This window comes from Bison bison, unplaced genomic scaffold (genome assembly GCF_000754665.1).
Source record: "Bison bison bison isolate TAMUID 2011002044 unplaced genomic scaffold, Bison_UMD1.0 scf7180017864136, whole genome shotgun sequence".
Taxonomy (NCBI): domain Eukaryota; kingdom Metazoa; phylum Chordata; class Mammalia; order Artiodactyla; family Bovidae; genus Bison; species Bison bison.
In genome coordinates this window covers 4,292,158-4,315,083 of record NW_011494708.1, presented here as the reverse complement: position 1 = coordinate 4,315,083, position 22,926 = coordinate 4,292,158, and the positions used below count along the sequence as shown (strand labels likewise).

The following is a 22,926-nucleotide window of genomic DNA, read 5'->3' as shown; positions in this document are numbered from 1 at the left end:
GACGTGAGTCTGGGTGAACTCCGGGAGTTGGTGATGGACAGGGAGGCCTGGCGTGCTGCGATTTATGGGGTCACAAAGAGTCGGACACGACTGAGCAACTGAACTGAACTGAACTGAAATAATTATTATTTCTAGTGCTCTCCATTACTTTGCGTAGATCCAGGTTTCCTTCTAATGTCATTTTTCTTATGCTTGATTCCATTTATAACAAAAGGATCCTTTTGTCTGAGTAATTAAAACAATCTCTCCCCAAGCCATGAATAAGTTGAAACATGAACAGACAAAAGCCCACAGAGGGAGAAGAGAACCAAACTCTCTGGATGGGGGAAAAGATAGCTCCATCACCAAAGCAGAGCAGTGCTAATACAGAGACAACCACAAGCATTGCTGTCTGAAGAAGCAGCTGCCTATAATTAGACCATACCAACCTCAGGCTGCCTGAGGAAGCAGCCACCCCACCACAGAAAACAGTCTGGTACAGAGCATTACCACTGAGAAGCTTCCGTTTGTTCTACTCTCCATCAGAAGAGGAAGCTTCCCCATCATCACGTACTCACCTAAACTGTCTTTCCTTATTCTGACCTAATTCCCACCTATCCTTCATTCCTCTCCCTCTTCTGTCTCTAAAATTCCCAATGCCCTGTGAAATCAAGGAGCTCTTGTAATTTTTAACCTCCTCTCTGAAGAATGTATTCACCTCCTAACAAAAAGCAGGCTGTTTCCTGGAGACATGGGTTCTATGCTGCCCTCTCAAATGGATTATTTCTTTTCTCTCAGACCCAAAGTACTTCCGCACCAGCCTTACTCCTCAAAGCTAGTTGAGTTTTACTCCCCCTTCCTTCTTGCAACCCCCTTCTGCTCCTCTGAGGCTCACGCCACTCTTCTTCCTCCATGGTTGAGTCACTAATTAGTAGCCCCTAGGTCTTTCTTCCTCATTCTCAGTAAAATGAACTTGCAGTTCAGTTTTCTTTTTATCTCTACCCATGTCATATTTGTCAATTTCAACATGCAGGCTGATTGATCCATCCAGTATCACAGACTCCTGGTTTCTTGCTGCTGCTGCTGCTGCTAAGTCGCTTCAGTCGTGTCCGACTCTGTGCAACCCCATAGACAGCAGCCTACCAGGCTCCCCTGTCCTTGGGATTCTCCAGGCAAGAACACTGGAGTGGGTTGCCATTTCCTTCTCCAATGCATGAAAGTGAAGTCGCTCAGTCGTGTCCAAGTCTAGCAACCCCATGGACTGCAGCCCACCAGGCTCCTCCATCCATGGGATTTTCCAGGCAAAAGTACTGGAGTGGGGTGCCATTGCCTTCTCCGCCTGGTTTCTTGACTTCCAATATATTCAATGATGTGTTCTTTTACTCCACCTCAGATATCTACCATACCTTAGGTTTTGATATCAATTAAATTGGCACAATCTCCAAAATTTCAGATGTAAATATCTCATTTGGCCACAAAGATTACCCTTCCAAGCTACTTGCTGAAGTACCCTTTCTTCAAAGTGCTTTTACTTTTTGTTGTTACTTTCAGTCCATTCACCTCTCTTTCTCCATACTTACTGTCAACCCCTCCTAACCTCTCACTCCTTTCCTAGTTTATATCCCATGACTCATTGTTATAGTTTCTGCCTTGCACACCTTGACTTCTTTGCCCTATTGAATGAAGTCTGGAGGTTCAGTAAGCAGCACCCTTCTTCCTGCCTGAGTTCTGAGTAGTTAGATAAAATCTAGGCAATACAAGCAGATGAAGATGATGCATCATCTTTCTTAATGATAAAGTTAATCCTGGGGAACGTGACTTAGTTTTGCCACAAGAATAGGTTTTTCAAAACTGTGTCTTGGACCTGTCTGCCCAGCGATGAACTGAACAACTGCAGCTACTCCCCTTACCTACTCCACTTCCTCCCATACCACTGGATCCAGACTTTCTAACGTTAGGGCACAGAGGAACAGTAAAGAACATATGTTTGCTCTGGGCTGCTGGCTCCCCAAAGAAAGGTGAGAGAAAGGGGTTGGCTTTATTTACATGGCCACTCATTGATTCCCAACATCATCAATAATACAATTCACTCCTCTCCACGGGAAGAGGGAGTGAGGGGTGTTACACCAGTGAACTCCCTCTACAGGGAAACGTACGTTAGGATTTGGCAATGCACATCCCTTGAAACCTCTATTACACTTGCCTTATAAAAGTCCAACTTTGGGGAGTCTTTTCCCTGTCAGCACCAGAGTGGTAGAAGGTAGTCTTCAAAATACTTTACAAATTTTATCTTATTTGAATATTATAAAAATCACGAGAGGAAATGGACAGGTAGAATCATAGATCTTATAGGTAAGAGAATTCAAGCAACTGTGGACTTACTGTCGTAGGTAACAGTCCATATGATAACTCCAGTTCATCTGAGAGGAGGTGGACTAGGTTCTGTTGTTCTGCAATAAATTACCACACACTTAGAAGCTTAAAATAACACAAATTGATTACTGTTCTGAGAGTCAGAAGTCCTAAAATCAAGGTGTCAACAGGTCTGAGTTCTTTCTAGAGGCTCTAGGGGTGAATCTATTTCTTTGCCTTATGCAGCTACTAGAGACCACTTGCATTCCTTGACTCATGGCCCCTTCCTCCATTCTCAAAACCAATAGCAAAGCATCTTCAAATCCTTCTCTGACTCTGAGACTCTTGCCTGCCTTCCTCTTTCTCTTATAAGGATCCTTATTACACTGAGTTCACCAGATAATCCAGGATAACAGCTCATCTCAAATTCCTTAAGTTACTCACACAAGTCAAGTGCCTTTTGTCATGTAAGGTAGCAGATTCACAGGATTCAAGGACTGCCACATGAAAATCTTTGCAGGACCATTATTCTTCATAGGAGGGATAGCACCATTACTTCAAAAAAGAGGTGTTAGTATTCTAATTCCATAAGAAGCAGTCTCTTACCACATTTATTACTGAAAAAGCAAACATACAAATACATACAAACATTGAGCACTCAGAATAGTCTCATGTTCGGAGTAAGCATTTAATTCTTATTGAATAAATATATGCATATCATATATCTAAGAAAAAAGTTTTAGGGATAAAGAATAGTTGAAGTATCGTGAAATAATTACCTAATTAACATAACAAAGACATTAATACCTGGGGCCAATTGCTTAATAATTTGAAGAAGCCATTTGGATCATCAGCAACATAAAATTTTGAGCAAAATTATCTTGACTTTGTATGTCTTCCCACCTCATTCTGAATCTATTTCATTCCTTTCCATTATTTTATCCCTAAATTGCTCAAACTAGTAAATTGACATATACTGAAAATATTTGTTGCATTTATTTAAGAAAGAAGTATATTTAATTTAAAATTAGATGAGCTGCAGCACTTCGGTGTTCTATTGCAGGTTCTAGTCAGTGAACAAAGGAAGAAAAATAAATAAAAACATAGATTTGAAAAAAATGTAAAAGCATCTTTATTTATAGATGACATTTTATATGTAGAAAAGCCTAGGGCAGCTACAAAAAGAGGTACTGGAAGTGGTAAGTTTAGCAAGATCTCAGGATACAAGGTCAATATTTAAAAAGCAATTGTATTTCTATATATTAACAAACCATTGGAAATTGAAATTAAAAATATCATTTACAACAGCATAAAAAAGTAAAATAATTTAAACAAAATATGTGTAAGAACTCTACCTGGAGAACTACAAAATACTGAGTGAAAATAAACAAGACCTAAAGAAAATGAAGATACAGTCTACGTTCATGGATTGGTAGACTCAATATTGTTAAGATATCAACTGTCCCCAAACCTATCTATAGATTTAATGCTATCTCAATATTAAAAAAAAAAATTCCAGCAGCCTTTTTTGGATACAAATGGAAAAGCTGATTCCAAGAGTTATTTAGAAATCCAAATAACTTAAAATAGCCAAAATAGTTTTGACATAGGTGAGCAAAATTAGAGAACTTATACTACTTGATTTCAAGATTTACTCTAAAGCTACAAATCAAGACAGTGTGGTGTTGGAGTAAGTATAGACATAAATCCATGGGACAGAGTAGAGAGTACAGAAATAAGCCCATAGATAATACAGTCAATTGATTTTATACAGAGGTATGGATGTAAAGGGATAGTTTCTTTAGCAAATGGTGCTGGAAAAAATTGTGTATCCGTATCCAAAATGTGACCCTCAATGTTTAATTTGTACCATACAGGAAAGTTAATTTAAAAAAAAAGAATCAAAGGCCTAAATGTAAGAGCTAAAACTATAAAGTTTCTAGAAACAAGTACAGGAAAAAAAATTTTGTGACCTTGAGTTATACAAAGATTTTGTAGATGGGAGACAAAAAATATGAACCATAAAAAAATGGATAAACTGATTCAACAAAATTAAAACTTGCTGTTTAAAAGATGGTTAAAATAAAAAGACAAGCCACAGTCGAGAGAAAATTTTACATAACAGAAGTATAAACAGAATAAACAATTCTTACAAGTTCAGGTAACTGATTAAAAACTGGCAAAGATTTAGACACACTGCGAAAGAGTATTAAAAATGGCACATGAGCGTAAAAAGGTGCTCAACATCCTAAGTAACTAGAGAAATACAAATTAAAGCCACCTATTAGAATGACTAACATGATCATAGCTCTTATACACCATCAGGAATGTAAAATGGTAGAACCACGTCAGGAAAAATTTGGAGGTTTCTTACAAAGTTCAACTTATGCTTACCTATGACTCAGCAATTCTACTGCCAGATATTTACCCAAAAGAAATGAAGATATTCCACGTAAAGGCTTGCACACAAATGTTTTTAGAGGCTGTATCCATAATACACCAAAACATGAGAACAACATGGATATCACTAACCATGATGGGTAAACAAATTGTATGAAATCCTATCAAGTCATAAGAAGGAATGGAAAACTAATCAAATAACATGGATGAATCTCAGAAAATCATGTTAAGCAAAAGCTGTCAGACACAAAAGAGTACATATGCATGATTCCATTTACATGAAACTTAGAAAAGCCCATCCTAACATTTAGGAACAGAGCAGATCAATGGTTGTTTGCAGTGAATGTGCATATGGAAGATCGAATGGGAAGGAACATAAAGAGAATTGTTCCAGGTGGTGAAATGTTCTGTAACTTGACTGCAGTGGTGGTGATTTGAGTATACACATTTGTCAAATTTTACAGAACTGTGTAATTAAAATGCATACATTTTATTGTACAAAATTATATCTTAATAAAGTTGATTTAAATGAAAAAACTTGAGCGAGCCCAAGCGTTTACATTTTTTTCTCTCAAAATATTCCTTTTTGGATTTCCACAGGCAATTCCACAAATCAACTTAGGAGGTAAAATAGCTGAGTGACACTGGAACAAGCAAGTTATTACTCTGAACTGAGCAATTTTCCTCATCAGTAAAACGAGTGAATTAGGTTAGATGATTTCATTTGTTCATTCAATAAGCATTTACTAAAGCCCACTATGGGCAAGCACTAGGCCAGGTTCTAGAGATATAAAGCTGAAAAAGAAACCCCTTAAGGAAACAGAATGAGTCTAGTGGAAAAGAAAGACAAGCTAACATATGATTAGTATATTGCTTATGCATAATTAAGATATGAGGAGAATTCATAAGAGAAGCAGTTTTCTCTGATGATGCAAAACCTGAGTTGGGTTTTGAGGTACAAGTAAGAATTAGGTAGAGACAAGAAGGCATTCCAAGCAAAGAGTGCTGAGTGGGCAAAGATCCAGAGGTGAGAGAGACATCACGTGTGTTCAAGGAACTGCAGGTAGCTTAGTAGGTCTGGAACACAGAATTCATCCTTGTAAGGTCATGGAGTGTCTTGACTGAAAAAAAGTTCTAAAAGATTCCTCTAGTTTAACCAGCATGCAGGTAGGAGTCCTGTACCAAATAGTGATACTCATGTTATAGAGGATCTCCTAAAATGCAAAATAACTACACCATCAGTTAGGATCCTTTTTGTGGCAAAGATAATCTTTTGGCTCATGTAACAAAACAGTCCAGGGGTGGACTGGTGGAGTGTGACCTGGGAATTAACAAGGTCAACAGAGCAGCTTCTCACTCTGCATTCTTAAGCCACAGCAGCTCCAGATCTTATATCGTCTTTTTTTCATACCCAGTTTCCCTGAAAGACTAAACCAAAGCCTCATAATCAAGTTTCACTAATTTTGCACAACCTTAGCCTCTGCACTAGATCCCTGTAGCCAGAGGGATGATACATAATGATGGTTTGGCCAGGACCCAGAGGCCCTGGAAGCGGGAGTCAGCCACATCTGAAGTGCATGGAGGAATAGGTAGATCGCTAGATAAAAATTAGAGTCTTTGTAGAAGAAGGGAGACTATATGTCCGGAGGAGGAACTACCAGATTCCAACAATTTTTAGAACAAGGCAGGGGGTACAAACACATGGTCAGATTTCTTCTTTCATTGTCCATTCCTAGGACTAGTCAATGAAAACTGACTTCAGAATAAAATGATGGGAGACAACATATATGCAAAAAACTATCACTACTCTAAAACACTGTATTACTAAATGAGAAGTTTTACGAGAACAAAGAGAAGGATGTAATTAATTCCAGTTTATAGGCTCAAGGGTATCTTCACAATACAGGAGAGTTTTTTTAGTGGGGCCTTGAAAAATGGAGGTCCACTGCCAAAGATAAATTACATGGCCATAGCTGGTTGAGGAGCAGCATGTAATCTGGTGAGGATGAAGCACAGGATAACGGATCAGCGTGAGAACACAGGAATGGAAAGATCAAGCTGTGGCGAATTCTCCCCACCCTGCTACAGAGCCTGAACTTTATCCTTTAGGCAATAGGGTCTTGTTTAATTTTTAAGCATGTAAGTGACACAATCGAACCTGTATTTAGAGAGTTGTAGGAACAGATTAGATACTTCCTGAGACTAGGAAGAAGGAGATAAGTATAGGGGAATAAAGCTAAGTTGTGAAGTGGAAGGCTGAGGGAGTTCAAGCTTAGTGTTCTCTATTTTCTCTGTGAAATAGGTAGAGAGAGGATGTGCTAAATGTAAGGGGGTACTATGCAATTAAGACACTCTGGAAATTTCAATTAGCCAGAAAGTTGTATTACCAAAACATTCTGATCAAAAAGGTTATTCAATAAACTCTTCCATAATATAAGGTCACACATACTACATTAATGGGCGAATTGAAATCAAGAAGAGCCAAATATAATCTATTAGGCTATTTCACCCCAAGTGAGAATGCCACAGGTTAAATAACAATGTAATTATCACTGGTCACTCAGATCCTTGTGATCACCGGCAAGAGCCTATGTGAGGCAGTGTCAGAAGTTGGTAGGAGATGGCCTGGGAGAATTCTGGAGGGAGGAGGCAAGGAGATGTAGCAAGAGCAGTGCAGTGAGAGATGCAGTGGACAAGGCAACCTGTCTTCCATGCAGTATTTTAACAAGCAGCCAGGAGCAGCACATGGCTGAGAGGGTATGTGTGGCAGCCTATCAGGTTTGGCTTTTGGATTCAGATTTAGAACTACTGGCTAGAGCCACCCTTCTAAATGAAAGGATCTGCTATGCCATGGTTCATTAAAAAAATTTTTTTAATAGATATGAGGTCTCAAACTATCAAATGAAGTCACACAAACGCTAATGAAGTTGGGCACTCTTCACATATTATTTTCTACAACTTGACCTTAAAATGTCATATGTAAAATCAATTATTGACAACCTCTTATATTTGTCTGGTGCTTTGTAGTATTATAATAATAATAAAAAATAACTTTCAAATATGTTTTCTCATTTGGTTTTACTCAACCCTGTCAGCAAACAGAGCAAATATAGAACTTCCGGTTGCCTGTCCTGTCTCCCATTTCCCACAGCCAAATTACAGATATAAGAGATTAAATTATCTAGGGATTTAAAGCTAGGACAAGAACTCTCCAGTTAAATGTTTCTCCTACTAGATTACTACATTGCTATGTTTAAAACAGTTTATGAATATTCTCCTAAAGAAACAAACCAAAGGTAGGTGTATCTGTACACATTTGACCTTAATCATTCAGAACTCTCTTCCTAACAGTCACAGGTGTGTGCTTGTCCTTGTGATGAAAGTGCATCTGTGTACACAGAATGGCAAAGCATATGATCATAACTGTATGCCTTCAAAGGCAATAAAGTGGAGCTTGCTGCTGCTGCTGCTAAGTCGCTTCAGTCATGTCCAACTCTGTGCGACCCCATAGATGGCAGCCTACCAGGCTCCCCCATCCCTGGGATTCTCCAGGCAAGAACACTGGAGTGGGTTGCCATTTCCTTCTCCAATGCATGAAAGTGAAAAGTGTAAGTGAGGTCGCTCAGTCGGGTCTGACCCTCAGCGACCCCATGGACTGCAGCCTACCAGGCTTCTCTGTCCATGGGATTTTCCAGGCAAGAGTACTGGAGTGGGGTGCCATTGACTTCTCCAAAAGTGTGGAGCTTATTAAGGATCAATTACTGAATAAATGGTTATTTGCTTCTTCTAGTCGTTATTTAGTCCTCAAAGGTCAACAAGTACCTGATGAATAAAAGCATTATATGGAATTTCAAATTAATAACTAGTAGTTATATAAAATTCCACCACACTTGTGGTGGTGTGCTGAACCTCATACATTCCTAAAAAATACTCTCTAAATGAAAGACTTGGGAAATAGATTTTGATAAAACTTTATACAATACTAGGCATTTAGTAAGACTATCAATATATTGATTCAGAATTTTATTGAAATGATTAGAATTTTGAATTTGAGTATAAAATTGAAAGACATTGATTTTTGGACTTCTTCCCCCCACAATCTATCATTCCATATTACAGAAATGCTAGGTTTTTAAGAAGTAATATAAAATAAGACCCTCCACTTATAATAGGACCAAAATTAAGATTGATGCCGTGCACAATGTCTTCAGTCTCTACCTCTGGTCTCTCTAAGCTGCTCTGCACTAGACGTAAATCTTGTTAAACCAAGCTTCAGCCAAAGCACACATGGTTTTCATCTTTCATTCCCTTCGTTGAGTTCTTGGGTGTCCCCTTTGGATACTTCCGAAGTAAGAGAATTTGGCAACACACCTCAGCAGTGTCAAGTCTTCTAACCAAGAGATGGAAAGCTGAGAAACTCGAAGGGATCATTCCATCATTTTCTTTTTTTCAGAAAGTGATGACTAAAATACTGTCAGGTGCAAACAGTTGTATCTGACCTTCTCCAGGAGAGACCTTTAAGGGAGAAATAAAATGGAGAGAGATCTAGAAGATCTCTGATGAGAGACAAGTTGTTAAAAACACCAAAGTACATTTTCATTCCTACTAAAAAGCATTATCTTTGTCAAGTCTTCTCACATCTTACCCCACCCCTGCTCTGAGTGAAGAGCAATTTATAAGACAAAATGACTCATTATCTAGAGATAAATTTACAAACTGACATAAGAGAATTATCCCAGAGGCTACATTACCTATTCAAGTTTATTACAATATCTTTAGTTCTTATTGCATATATAGTTACATGCCTTTTACAAGTCAGGATTATCTATATAGTAGGCTTGATTTAGCAGAAGTTATGTCTATTGCTTCTCTCTTGAAAATCAACAGCATGCAGTGCAATACATAGTGTGCAGACTTATTGTTTCAAAAAGTGAAAAACTACTTAGGTTTAACTGAGAAGGGAACATGATCTTTATTGGCTTTATGCAAAGTTTAATTTTGGTTTTATGCAGAGTTTGCATAGTTCATGATTACTTCCTAAGGAAAAACTAGATGTATTGTCAGTGACCTTGCAGATCAGGTGACAGTAGCAAACAGAAAAATCTGAAGAAGAGGCATAACTTTTAAAGTAGAAAGGTCAGCAAGAACTGCCTGAAACAAAAAACGAAAGGAATGATTAGTATCGGCATTCTGATCAGCAAAGTGAAGCCTCTAAAACAAACACAGAAAAACCATTACAATGCACTTCTGACATCAACACACTCTAAGTGTTTCAGATTGGTCCCAAATCTGAAGCTACAACCTTCCTTCTCTTTTCTGAACATCTTAATGTTAGAACGTGTGCAAAATGCTCAAACGTTCAGTAGAAAATAACCTGGACTTTAGCCTTGAGCCTTCTTCAAATATACAAGGTAGCATGAGTTTATAAGAGGTCTGACATTTCAACTTGCTTCTATAAATAAACATACATTATGAATCCTAGTCTTGTTATACTAGTGTAAGGAGTAACTGACTTTAGGAAATCATTTTAAGAAGGAATTAATGTTTATTCAGTTGCAAGATGCATAAACATCCTCTTCCCTTTAAACAAAGAATGTAGGCAGCTATTTTAAGGATAAAATTGCATTTCTATGAGAGATAACAAATAGAGTAATATTGTAAGTCACTACTTAATTGAACCATGTTTCAGATATAAGTTATACTATTGAAAAGAAACCAGCTTTAATAATTAACTCACTGCTAAAAATAACTAAAACCCATGTATCTTTACTGTATCAACCAAATGTATGCTCTTTAATTCTTTCAACTAGTGTGTCTTTGTTCTATGAACATAACACATGGATGTGAACAATTATAAGAAAATGCAACACAAGCCTCAATAGTTTCTATCAAAATTACTAGGTATCTTGTTTCCCATAAAAATAATAATGGTTTCTCATAATAACCTTGTTTATGACCCCTTCACAAGAACACTGTTTTCAAGTAATTAAGGAATTCTGAATATTTAATATTACTTAGCTTAAAACTTATAGGCATTACTCAAGATAAAAAATTAGGCTCTGAGTAATGTGTGTCCTATGCATTGGAGACTGAAGTACCCAAGCCTGGCAATCTCTCAGAAACTATTTCCATCCCATCTCAGCGAAACTTATCCTTACTTCAGCTGCAGCCAGTGATGTCACCTCCATCAGGTTCACTGCTCGGAAAGCAAACACAGCAGCTGCCAGGACTGGAAAAGAATGAACACTATTTTAACTGCTGGCCTACTCATCAGCCTGACAAATCTACTGGTATACCCAAAACCCACAGTGAGAACTCAGACCTAGTGCTTAACACAACTGCATTCAGTTAAGGTCTGGTGAGGAATGGAAATTTTCTTCTCTGGAGATCAGTATCTGAGGGCATTTCATTTTCTTTGGAAAAAATGAAAATTTTAGTGGTTTTTAAAAAGCCATTTTATAAATTGTTTCTTTCGTACCTACAGCTTCAATTATAACAGTTTTTAAATGGTAGATATAATGGCTGCCTTATGAAGATTTATTTTGATGCAGGTGTTTCTTACTGATGCAATGGAAAGGCTTCTGAAAAGTTAGAAGACTGAATTTTTAAATGTATCAGATAATATTTCATATGTATCAAGGCAGTATCTATATAAAAATGCGGCAACAAGTATGTCTTTCCTTAAAAATGTTAACTTTATTGACTTTCCTAGAGTGTCATAACTGGGTATGTCTGTTGGGTGGGGTGTGGGGATTGATCCTGACATTTACATTAATGTTGGTTATAGGAAAAGATAAGTTGAAACTTTGAAAAAAAGAAATAAACCAAACCATTATAGACTATCTTGAAGGTCAATAATATATACGGAGTAGAAAACATCTAGATTTTTGTTCCCATTAGTCATATGCATATGAAAAGACAGTAATGCTGATATGCATTACGTCTTATTATATAATCTACCATAAAACCTTACGAAAGGGAATGAGTCATCATGAACAATGGAAGGACTCATGTAAGAGCTTCTGGCAACTCTGATAAGGAAACGGTACTGCCCAGAGGTCACATCACTTCTCCTATTTTTTCCATCACCATAGTGGTAGTGCATTCTCTACCGAACAAGTCCTTGAAGTTTAGGAAATGAATGGTAAGGAATCTTTAAAATTATGTGGAAGACTGGTTCCTAAGTATATTGCATAGACAATGCAAATAATTGTTAAAAATACATTTCTAGTATGGAAATAATAATCATAAGAACAGTTAATTCTCGTATCAACCCTGTGTTTGTTACTATTGTTAGCCCCATTTTACTAATGTAGAAACTGAGGCACTGTGAGTTTGGATGACATATTCAGAATCATACAGGTAGAAAATAATAGAGAGAAAACTCAACTCTGGCCCCAGAGCCCAAGCGTTTAACCACTGTGTGATGAAATTTCTGAGACTGAAGGTAAGCAATAATGACTCACCCCTGACATGGAATTTGGTGTGCTTTCCTAACTGTCTTCTCCTGTGACCCTCACAATGGTTTTCCCTTGGGATAAACCATAATGGAGAAGAGAATAAAAAAGAATGTATATCCATGTCACTTCATTGTACAGTAGAAATTAACACAACACTGTAAATCAACAATACTTCAATTTTAAAAAATAATGGTTTGCCAGAGATGGACTGAGGATGGTGCATGGTGATCCATGCTCTGGAGGATCAGGTGGCTAGGTGGCTGTTCCTGGGGAGTACATGGTGGTAGGTGGCTGTTCCTGGGGAGTAGATGTCAGGATCCAGGTTTCTTAATTTCCCCAGGTAGAGGCAGAGTGACTGGGAAGCACAGGTAATTTTTGAGGGGACAATAGATTTTGCAAAGCTTGTCAAAAAAGCATTAGAACTAGTTAGGAAAATTCTGGAGGAAAAAAGATGGTTGTGGTAAAGTGAATAAATTTATTTAAAAAATCAAGTCAGCTGGAATTATTTAATATATAAAGACAGATATAAGAGATCTGGAACAAAGAATTTACCCTTTAATTGCGAATGGTGAAAATTTAAGTACTTTAAAGTCCTTGAGCTTCCATTTTTATAAGAATATCCAAGAAAACCATTTCTATGGACAAGCAACTTCTTTATAGTTCTCTAATATCTAGAAACATATTTGACAATGGAGACATTTTATATGCTAAGGGATGTGGTCACTATTTCCTTTTTTGTGTGTAATTTAATAGAGTTGGTGAAAGCTTGACAGGATGGTCAAATTTTTTGCTGTAGCAGGAAAGAGTTTCACATGCTGGGAAATAGTTTTTCCAAAGGTAGATAAGAGGGAGAATAAAAGAGTAGTTACTAATTAGCTTCAGCATCCAAAATGCTTGTGTGCTCATAACCTTTATTTATCTTGGTGTCACATCACAGAAGTTCCTTTCTGTCTACTTCATGTTTGGTTTGCCCAGCCCTTCCAAAGAGCAGGCTTATTTGCCAAGGAGAAAAGCTCTATACTTTGGGATATTTTCAACTGAATTCATGCTTTATATGAAATATAGAAACTCAAATACTTACTTTTGGTCTTTTAAATTGTTCGCATGAATTTTAAGCAACTCTATCATGAACATTAAAATACCCATGCTTTAAACTGTTCTTCAAAAGGCCCGAGTAAGTTCACAGTTTAAACCAGTAATATTTACTAAAATATTTATAAAGATTATATAAACTCACTTGAGCAAAAAAGTTGGTCCCAAAATATTCTTTTCTAATATACTCAGATGAAAAAAATGTATAAAATGATCAAAACTAATTTATATACATGTGTGCATGCATGCTCAGTCATGTCTGACTCTTTGCAACCCCATGGAGTGCAGCCCACCAGGCTCCACTGTCCATGGAATTTTCCCAGCATCTACATGCAATTATTTGCCTTATGTCTCTTTATTTGAATTCCAAGGAAGGAACTCCCATCAGTCTAATTTCATTTCTAGATGTTCTACAATTCTTCCCTGTTGGTTTTTTAAAAGACACTCTGAGAAAGCGAATGGATTCAACAGTGTGGACTGTCATTCTACCTATGTATCAATAACTTATTAATGTATTAAGCATGCAGCAGAGTACCTGGCTTAGAGCAAATGCAGCACTCAACATTCATTTCTCTTTTACTTCAGTTTGCTGAGGGCATGATAAGTCACAGAAAGGGAGAATTTAAATTGGAAGAATTTAAGGTCTTATAGCTTTGAGGTCTTATAGTTTAACATTTCTTTCATGATAGAAAATCTTGTAACCCTTCAGATGACAGTTAAAAAGTCCATTCTACTTTTAGAAGGTCCTAATTATTAGAAAGTACTTTGTAATACTTAGCCCATTTCTTTAACATGCTCTAATATCTTTTTGAAATGATACAAAAAGTTACATGTTAATACAATGCTCTTCAAAATTTATGAACACCCAGAAGAATTACTTGGTGGAAAATCTTAAAATCCTGTCACCCAAGAAATGTTAGCAAAAAACAAGACTACTTAGCCTGGAAAATAGAAGACTTTGGGGAAAGAAGGGGGTGAGAATAGAAAAAACATGATGACGATCCCGATGCAACAGTAGTACCTTTTAACAAGTTATATTATCCAGAAGTGAAATAGGCCACTTAGAAAGACAGGGATTACCCAACACTGAATGTTCAAACACAGGATAAGTATTACCTGCCAGAAATATTTAAAAGAAGCTATACTTGATGGTCCGGAGAAGGCAATGGCACCCCACTCCAGTACTCTTGCCTGGAAAATCCCATGGACGGAGAAGCCTGGTAGGCTGCAGTCCGTGGGGTCGCTAAGAGTCGGACACGACTGATCGACTTCACTTTCACTTTTCACTTTCATGCATTGGAGAAGGAAATGGCAATCCACTCCAGTGTTCTTGCCTGGAGAATCCCAGGGACAGGGGAGCCTGGTGGGCTGCTGTCTATGGGGTTGCACAGAGTCGGACATGACTGAAGCGACTTAGCAGCAGCAGCAGCATACTTGATGGTCTCTAGGATTCCTTCCATCTCTAGATGGTATGTATCACAGCCATTCAGCCAAAAGAGGTGATGACAGACCTTTTTTTTTCCTAACTCATATTTGTATTGGCTTTAAAAACAATTGAGATGGAAGGATACTGGGAGTTATTAAAAACTTTGGTAAATGATAACTCTAATTACACCAGGGGCAACAGTTATCTTCATGGCACTTTATTATTTAACTTTCCTTTAAAAAATACCACCTAATTACTCTAGACCTCTCAACACTCAAAAATATGTTAATATGGTACCTAGAGAATCTTTTCCAGGAAAAGGGTCTTCAATTAAGCATTATTTCCAAATGGCCAGAGAGGTGACTTTACAATGCTGTCACTGGGTAAAGAAATAAAGGCTCTCACAGCTTAAATAATTTGCTCAGTATCACACAACTGGAGAAGGCTGGAACCAGCACTCTGGCAACTTTTCAGCTCTCCACCCATGTGAAAACTCCGCAAAATTTATTTGAATTCCCTGATAATCCTGGTGATAGAAACAACTGAATCTATTTTACATGCAGAGAAGCAAAATAATGTAAGAAATCTGTGCTGTGTTATCATACAGTTGCCCTCTGTGTATATCTGTTGTAAGAACTGCTTAATTATTAAATGGAGATGAGTTTGTGACTTTCTGAAAAAATGTTTAATTTTTTTGACTTAAGAGAATAAGTAAAAGGGGGAACCTTTATGTATGACTCACAGAAAGAGATTTCAACTATGCAGGGAGGCTCAGTCTTGGTTTGGCTTTTAGGCAGTAGCTGAGAAGGGGCACAGAACAGAACTACAAGATAATCAGAGGAGTCAGGAGAAGAACGGAAGTAGACCTACACTCCACTGCATAAACCTCATAGGTACTGAGACTGAACAAATGCCCTGGCTGGACTAGAAACAGGTGAGGGGAAACTGACATTCCTGGAAGCAATGAAGAAAGACTAGGAACAGACTGGTGATGGGCAGTTCCTCAGGCGTATTTAGATTGCAGAACATCAGTCCTTGTCTTCTAAGGCAGATAAATCGACTAAATGTTCATGAATTAGAAATGACAGACAACTGTAGATTCCAATTCCAATTACAGATGGTAAATGTTAGAAAGAAAAGAAAGGCTTTACTATAGAAACAGCATGTGTTTTATAAACAAGCACTTACTCTTACCAGCAAGAATTTCCAGAGAGTTGTATCCTAGGATTCTGTCCCACAAAAGCAAGAGTTGATCTGTAGCTAAGTATCCAGAGAAAGCTCGAACCATCCATTTAAATGATATGCGAAGTCTATAAACAAAGAAAAACAAGATATTTTACCAGTGGTATTTTTTCTCATCAGAAAGCAATTATCAGAAGATCTCAACGAGTTACAATGACAGTAACTCCTTTGTGGGTTTTAAAAATCACAGTCATTTAAAACTCAAGTACTCTACACATGTACAATGGAATACTACTCAGGCTTAAAAAAGAAATAAAACAATGGCATTTACAGCAACATTATTAGAGATTACTATACTAAGTGAATTAAGTCAGAAAGAGAAAGACAAATACCATATGATATCACTTATATGTGGAATCTAAAATGTGAATCTTAAATGAACTTATATACGAAAGAGAAACAGTCTCATAGATACAGAGAATAGGCTTGTGGTTGCCAAGGCCAACAGGAGAAGAATGGATTGGAGCTCAGGATTAGCAGATGCAAACTGTTATACACTGAATGCATAAACAACGAGGTCTTGCTGTATAGCAAAGGGAACTGTATTCAATATCCTGTGATAGACCATAATGGGAGAGAATATGAAAAAGAATATATATATGTATAACTCAATCACTTTGCCATACAGTAGAAATTACCACAACATTGTAAATTAACTATACTTCAATAAAATAAATTTCAAAAAACTCAAGTACTCTATTAAATACAGCTGTAAAAATTCAGCTGAGAAACCCTGAGTTCCCAAATTAGTGGTCTCAAAAGTATTAAGAGAAAGAATTATATTTCAGAGCCCTACTTTATGTTGTAGTTCATTCTTTAGAAAACTCACTTCTACATTTTGTTTTTCAGGGTATGTACTAATTAGCTATCAATGAGGTGATCTTATAGTTTCAACAATTCCAGGCAAGTCAAGATTATTTGAATTTTTATTCAAGACACTTAAATAAATACTTATAGCTGCATATTTTTCCAATTCAATAAATTATATTCCTAGATTTCACTCAAATGGCTACTAAGGATACAAAAAGACAAGGAAAAATAGTTTTAAAGCTATAAGGGGTTTCCCAGGTGCTAGTGGTAAAGAACCCACTTGCCAATGCAGGAGACATAAGAGATATGGGTTTGATCCCTGGGTTGGGAAGATCCCCTGGAGAAGGAAATGGCAACCCACTGCAGTATTCTTGCCTGGAGAATCCCATGGACAGAGAAGCCTGGTAGGCTACAGTCCATGGGGTTGCAAAGAGTCAGACATGACCGAAGCAACTTAGCAAAATAAAAATAAAATAGAAAAGCTATAAGGGAACTTAGAAATAGATTTCTGATTTCAACCCTTTAGTTTTAAAAAGGAGGTCATCAGAACTCTGAAAGATCAGCAAGAAAATTCAATTAAATTCTATTTTGTGAAAAAAAAAAAAAAAAAAAAAAAACCCAAAAAATCCTAAGAAGTATGAGATCCTACTGTTTCATAACAAGGTTATGTTACAATAATATTTTATCTCTAGGATCAGGAAACAAACCCAGCTTTGGTGCCTGAAGAGATAAAATACTCTCTCACATTTCTCTACTATCTATTAGCAATTAAATATCAGTTGACTGCCCCTGAGAGGTTTTAGCCAAATTCTTTGTTAAAACTGTCATAATATTATATAAATACCAGTACTTTTTCTTAAAAGAGAAACTGGGATCCAGAGATTGCCTTTGTTGATGTCATATTAATTTTCCTAAGATTGAAAAAGGACCCCCAAGTTTCAGAAATTCCTCAATATTATATAACTATTGCTCTAATATAACAAAGTACATGTAGGCAGTAGTATTATAAGTCAAGTTTCTTGGTTGGTTTTAGAATATTAGTTTATAGATGCCAAAAAAACTTTTGGCCAGTGAATGTTTTAAATTTTAAAAGTTCACTAATTCCCTGGCATGCCAGTAGGACTCCATGCTTCCACTAAAGGGGACCTAGGTTCGATCCCTGGTCTGAGAACTAAGATCCCACAGGCATGCAGCGTGCCCCAAACAAAACAATTTCACTTTTAAGTCTAAATTATTAACTTCAACTAGTTTCATTTTATGGATCTCTCATAGTGTCTTATTAGACCAACAGTACCACATACCATGCCTCCCCGCTCCCACTAGATATATGTGCTAGTATATCTAGCACAGAATCAGTTTCTTAGAAATAAAGCTTATTGATGCATAATTTATATACAGTGGAATTTGCTTTTATTAATGTACAATTCTGAGTTTTGTTAAAACCAAATAGAAATTTGAGAACTAAAAAATACAAAAACGATAACAACAACAAAGCAACCCTCACTGGATGAATCCAACAGCAAAATGGAAATAAACAATGAGAGAGCCAGTGAATTTAAGTATAAGTCAATAGGAAGTGTCCAATCTGAACTACAGAATTTAAAAAATTGAAAATAAAATGAAAAGAGCTTTAGAAACCTGTGGGATAAGACCAAAAGTTTTAATATTTGTGTTCCAGAAGAAAAGATGAATGTGAGTGGTACAGGAAAAAAAAACTGAAGAAATAATGGTTGACGGAGAATGGACACATGTATATGTATGGCTGAGTCCCTTCACTGTTCACCGGAAACTACCACAACGTTGTTAACTGGATATACCCTAATACGAAATAAAAAGTTTAAAGTTTGGGGGAAAAAAAGATGAAACCTAAAAAAAGAAATAATGGTTGAAAACTTCCTAAATTTGACAAAAAAAATAACCCTCAAATTCAATATGTTCAACAAACCCTGAACAGGATAAACCCAAGAAATCCATGTCCAGATATATCATAAACTGTTGAGAAAGAAAGACAAAGACCTTGATAGCAGTCAGAGAAGAAAATAATTGGTATTATTTCTCCCTGAAATGTTTGGTTGAATTTGTCTGTGAAGCCCTCCAGGCCTGTAGTTTATTTGAAAATAGAATGTGATAGATTAAAGACGTATATTGTAAATCCTGCATAAAGTATTTTTTAATTAAGGCATGTACATTTTTTTAGTGATAATGCTATCGGATTTCCCAGGCAAGAATACTGGAGTGTGTTGCCATTTCCTTCTCCAGGGGATATTCCTGATCCGGGAGTCACACCCATGTCTCCTGCACTGCAGGCGAATTCTTTACCTGCTGAGCCATCACGGAAGCCCAAGGCACTGTCATAGCCTGAATGCTTGTGTCCCCACCCCTACCTCAAATTCACTGAAACTACCTGCAATGTGATAGTATTAGCAAAGAGATGTGGCCCTTGGAAGCTAATTAGGATTAGATGGCAGAAAGTGAAGAGGAACTAAACAACTTCTTGACGAAAGTGAAAGAGGAGAGTGAAAAAGTTGGCTTAAAGCTCAACATTCAGAAAACGAAGATCATGGCATCTGGTCCCATCACTTTATGGCAAATAGATGGGGAAACGGTGGAAACAGTGACTGACTTTATTTCTGGGGGCTCCAAAATCACTGCAGATGGTGATTGCAGCCATGAAATTAAAAGACACTCCTTGGAAGGAAAGTTAGACCAACCTAGATAGCATATTCAAAAGCAGAGACATTACTTTGCCAGCAAAGGTCCGTCTAGTCTAGGCTATGGTTTTTCCAGTAGTCATGTATGGATGTGAGGGTTGGACTGTGAAGAAAGCTGAGAGACGAAGAATTGATGCTTTTAAACTGTGGTGTTGGGGAAGACTCTTGAGAGTCCCTTGGACTGCAAGGAGATCCAGCCAGTCCATCCTAAAGGAGATCAGTCCTGGGTGTTCATTGGAAGGAATGATGCTGAAGCTGAAACTCCAATACTTTGGCCACCTCATGTGAAGAGTTGACTCACTGGAAAAGACCCTGATGTTGGGAGGGATTGGGGGCAGGAGGAGAAGGGGACAACTGAGGATGAGATGGCTGGATGGCATCACTGACTCTATGGACATGAGTTTGGGTGAACTCCAGGAGTCGGTGATGGACAGGGAGGCCTGGCGTGCTGTGATTCATGGGGTCGCAGAATTGGACACGACTGAGCAACTGAACTGAACTGAACTGAAGACGAAGTAGGTTCTCATGATTGGGATTAGTGATTTCATAAAGTCATGTGACAGCTTGTTTTCCCTCTTTGCTCTCCATCACATGAGGATACAATGAGAAGTCAGCAGTCTGCAACCTATAAGAAGGTCCTCTCTAGAACTCGACCATACTATCAACTTGATCTTACACGTCCAGTCTCCAGAAGTGTGAGAAATAAATTTCTGTTGTTTACAAGCCATACAGTTTATAGTAATACGTTGTACCAGACTGAACTAAGACAGACATTATCAACAAATATTTTTTAAAAGGTATAAATAATAACTCAATACTGGAGATAAAAATGGAATAAAAAATATTCAAAAGTAGGCAGGAAAAGAGGAAAAAAAAGAATAAAGAGCACACGGAACAAACAAAAAAGTCTATCAAAATAGTAAATGGTATCAACTGTTATTATTTTATCCCAATATCAATTACATTAAATATAAATGGAATAAACACACCAATTAAAGATAAACTGCCACAATGAAAGACCTGAATATACTTTTGATAAGAAAGCCACCTGAAAAGTAGAGACACTGATAATCAATATACTAAAAGTAGGACAGAAAAGAATACACGATACAAATTCTAATAAAAAGAAAGCTGGAATGGCTATATCAGACATAGTTCAGTTGTGTCCAACTCTTTGCTACCCCATGGACTGTAGTCCATGGAATTCTCCAGGCCATAGTACTGGAGTGGGTAGCCTTTCCCTTCTCCAGGGGATCTTCCCAACCCAGACATCAAACCCAGGTCTCCCACATTGCAGGCAGATTCTTTACCAGGTGAGCCACAAGGGAAGCCCAAGAAGTAAAGACATCAATACACTAAAGATAATACAATAAAGATAATCAATACACTAAAAGTAGAAGGACAGAAAAGAATACACTATATGAATTTTAATAAAAAGAAAGCTGGAATGGCTGTATCAGACATAGATTTATTACTAGGAAAAGACATTACATAATGATAAACAGGTCAATTCTCCTAAAAACAGTGTCAAATACATGAAATAAATATATATATAGCAACGTAGAAACAAAAAGACAAATTCCCAGTTATAATTGGAGACTCTAACACTTCTTTCTCAATAATCAATAGAAATAGTAGACAGAAAATTAACAGTGAGACGTCTTGAACATTATAAAAAAAACTTGACTTTATTAACACATAGACATTCTGCTCAATGCTAGTGGGAAATGAATTCTTTTCAAGTATACATTAAAGATTCATCAAGGTAGCTCATATTCTGGGTCATAAAACAAACTACAACATTTAAAAGAACTAAAATCTTAAGAAGCACATTGTCTAATTGTAATAGAATTAAAATAGAAATCAATAACAGAAAGATATCACATTTTTTTCAAATATTTGGAAATTAAACAATGTACTTTTATATAAACTATGGTCAAACAGGAAATCACAAGAGAAATTAAGAAACATTTTGATTGAATGAAAGTAGAAACATAAAATGTCAAAATTTGTTGAGTGGAGGTAAAGCAGGGCTTTGAGGGAAATTTATAACATTACTATTGCTTATGTTAGGAAAGAAATATCTGAAATCAATTCTCTAAATTTCACCTTAAGCAAGCAGAAAGATGAGCAAAACAAAGCAAAAACAAGCACCCAGAAGGAAAAAACAAATTAAAGAGGATAGATCAATGAAACTGAAAATAGAAAAACAGAAAATCAATGAAACCAAAACTGATTTTCTCAAAGAATAAAATAAATAAGCCTCCGACCAGAATAATCAAGAAACACAAGATACAAACATCAATCTCAGGAATGAGACAGGCAGTGTCACTCTGATTTTAAAGATAGTAAAAGGCTAATTAAGAATAATTATGGAATATTATGAATAGTTTATGTCCATACATATAACTTAGATAAAATGCACAAAGTACTCAAGTAGAAGGAGATATCCTGAAACGTCCTATATCTAGTAAAAAAATTAAATTCTAATTAAAACTTTCCAATAGCATTAGTTTTAATTCATGAAAGTCTTTTTTTTTTTTTAATTCATGAAAGTCTTTTAATAATTGATTTCTAGCCTGACAACTGAATTTTTACACTTTCCTTTCATTAGAATTTTGATGTTTACCATAATTTATTGAAATAAATTTGGTCCTTTTAATGATTAAAGTATATGAATAGACTAGGAAAATATCAGGATTTTAGTTATAACAATTAACTAAATGTCTACAGAAAAGCATAGATATATACAAATATTCATTTCACAATAATAAAAAATGAGGTCAGTTTACCACAAGAAAAAAATACATGTGTAATATATTTCTGCCACAATTTTGTTTTATAATAATAATTATTAACAGAATTCTATTTTTTATTGGCTATAAAAGAAAGATTGTCAGGTATTATCAATAAATGATATGAGGTACACAAAGAGGAAGACAATAACAAAACACTGGTAAATCATTTGGAAATTTCTGTTGCCATGGACATTGTTAATTGAAAAAGAGAAAAGAGAACCAATAATAATGAGGTCCACAGGTACCCGACCTATTCACTGGTAACTCGTACCGGGATATTTACTGATAACTCATACTGAGATAAATAAACAAAAATTCAAGCTTTTGCAAGGAAAAATCACAGTGTACAACCATTAGTAGATAACTGATTTAGTTTTCACTTAGTGAAAGATGGCAAACTTTAACTGATCTGGCTTTCAAAGTTGTCTTCTGATAAATCTGGCCTAAATTGACAATTTTAGTATCATCATATTTCTCAGGTAGTATTTGTTTCCACAGATTTTTACCTCAGTTTGGTCACCATCTTTCAGTATGAACTGGAATTAGTTGTCTGGTGATCCTTGTACCAAGCACAAAAATCCAAGCAAATAAGAATTTATCAGGATTTTGGTAAGTCTTCCAAGAATTTTTGGCACAATGTTGAGTTATAATTTACT

At 36.5% G+C, this 22,926-nt stretch overlaps 1 protein-coding gene across 2 annotated transcripts in view; it reads right to left on the bottom strand.

The window, feature by feature from the left end:
* Positions 1-8,401: 8,401 nt before the first annotated feature.
* Positions 8,402-22,926, bottom strand: part of TBC1D19 (TBC1 domain family, member 19) — a 152,747-nt gene continuing 138,222 nt past the window's right edge. Inside the window, exons 19-22 of one of the 2 annotated variants that reach the window (XM_010839936.1) lie at positions 15,904-16,019; positions 10,890-10,960; positions 9,800-9,882; positions 8,402-9,246 (exon numbers count right to left, since the gene is read on the bottom strand). In XM_010839936.1, coding sequence (XP_010838238.1) covers positions 9,808-9,882; positions 10,890-10,960; positions 15,904-16,019 — 262 coding nt within the window. In that variant the 3' untranslated portion in view covers positions 8,402-9,246; positions 9,800-9,807. Of the gene's footprint in view, positions 9,883-10,889; positions 10,961-15,903; positions 16,020-22,926 lie in introns of both variants that reach the window. The other variant, XM_010839935.1, reaches the window with a different exon arrangement.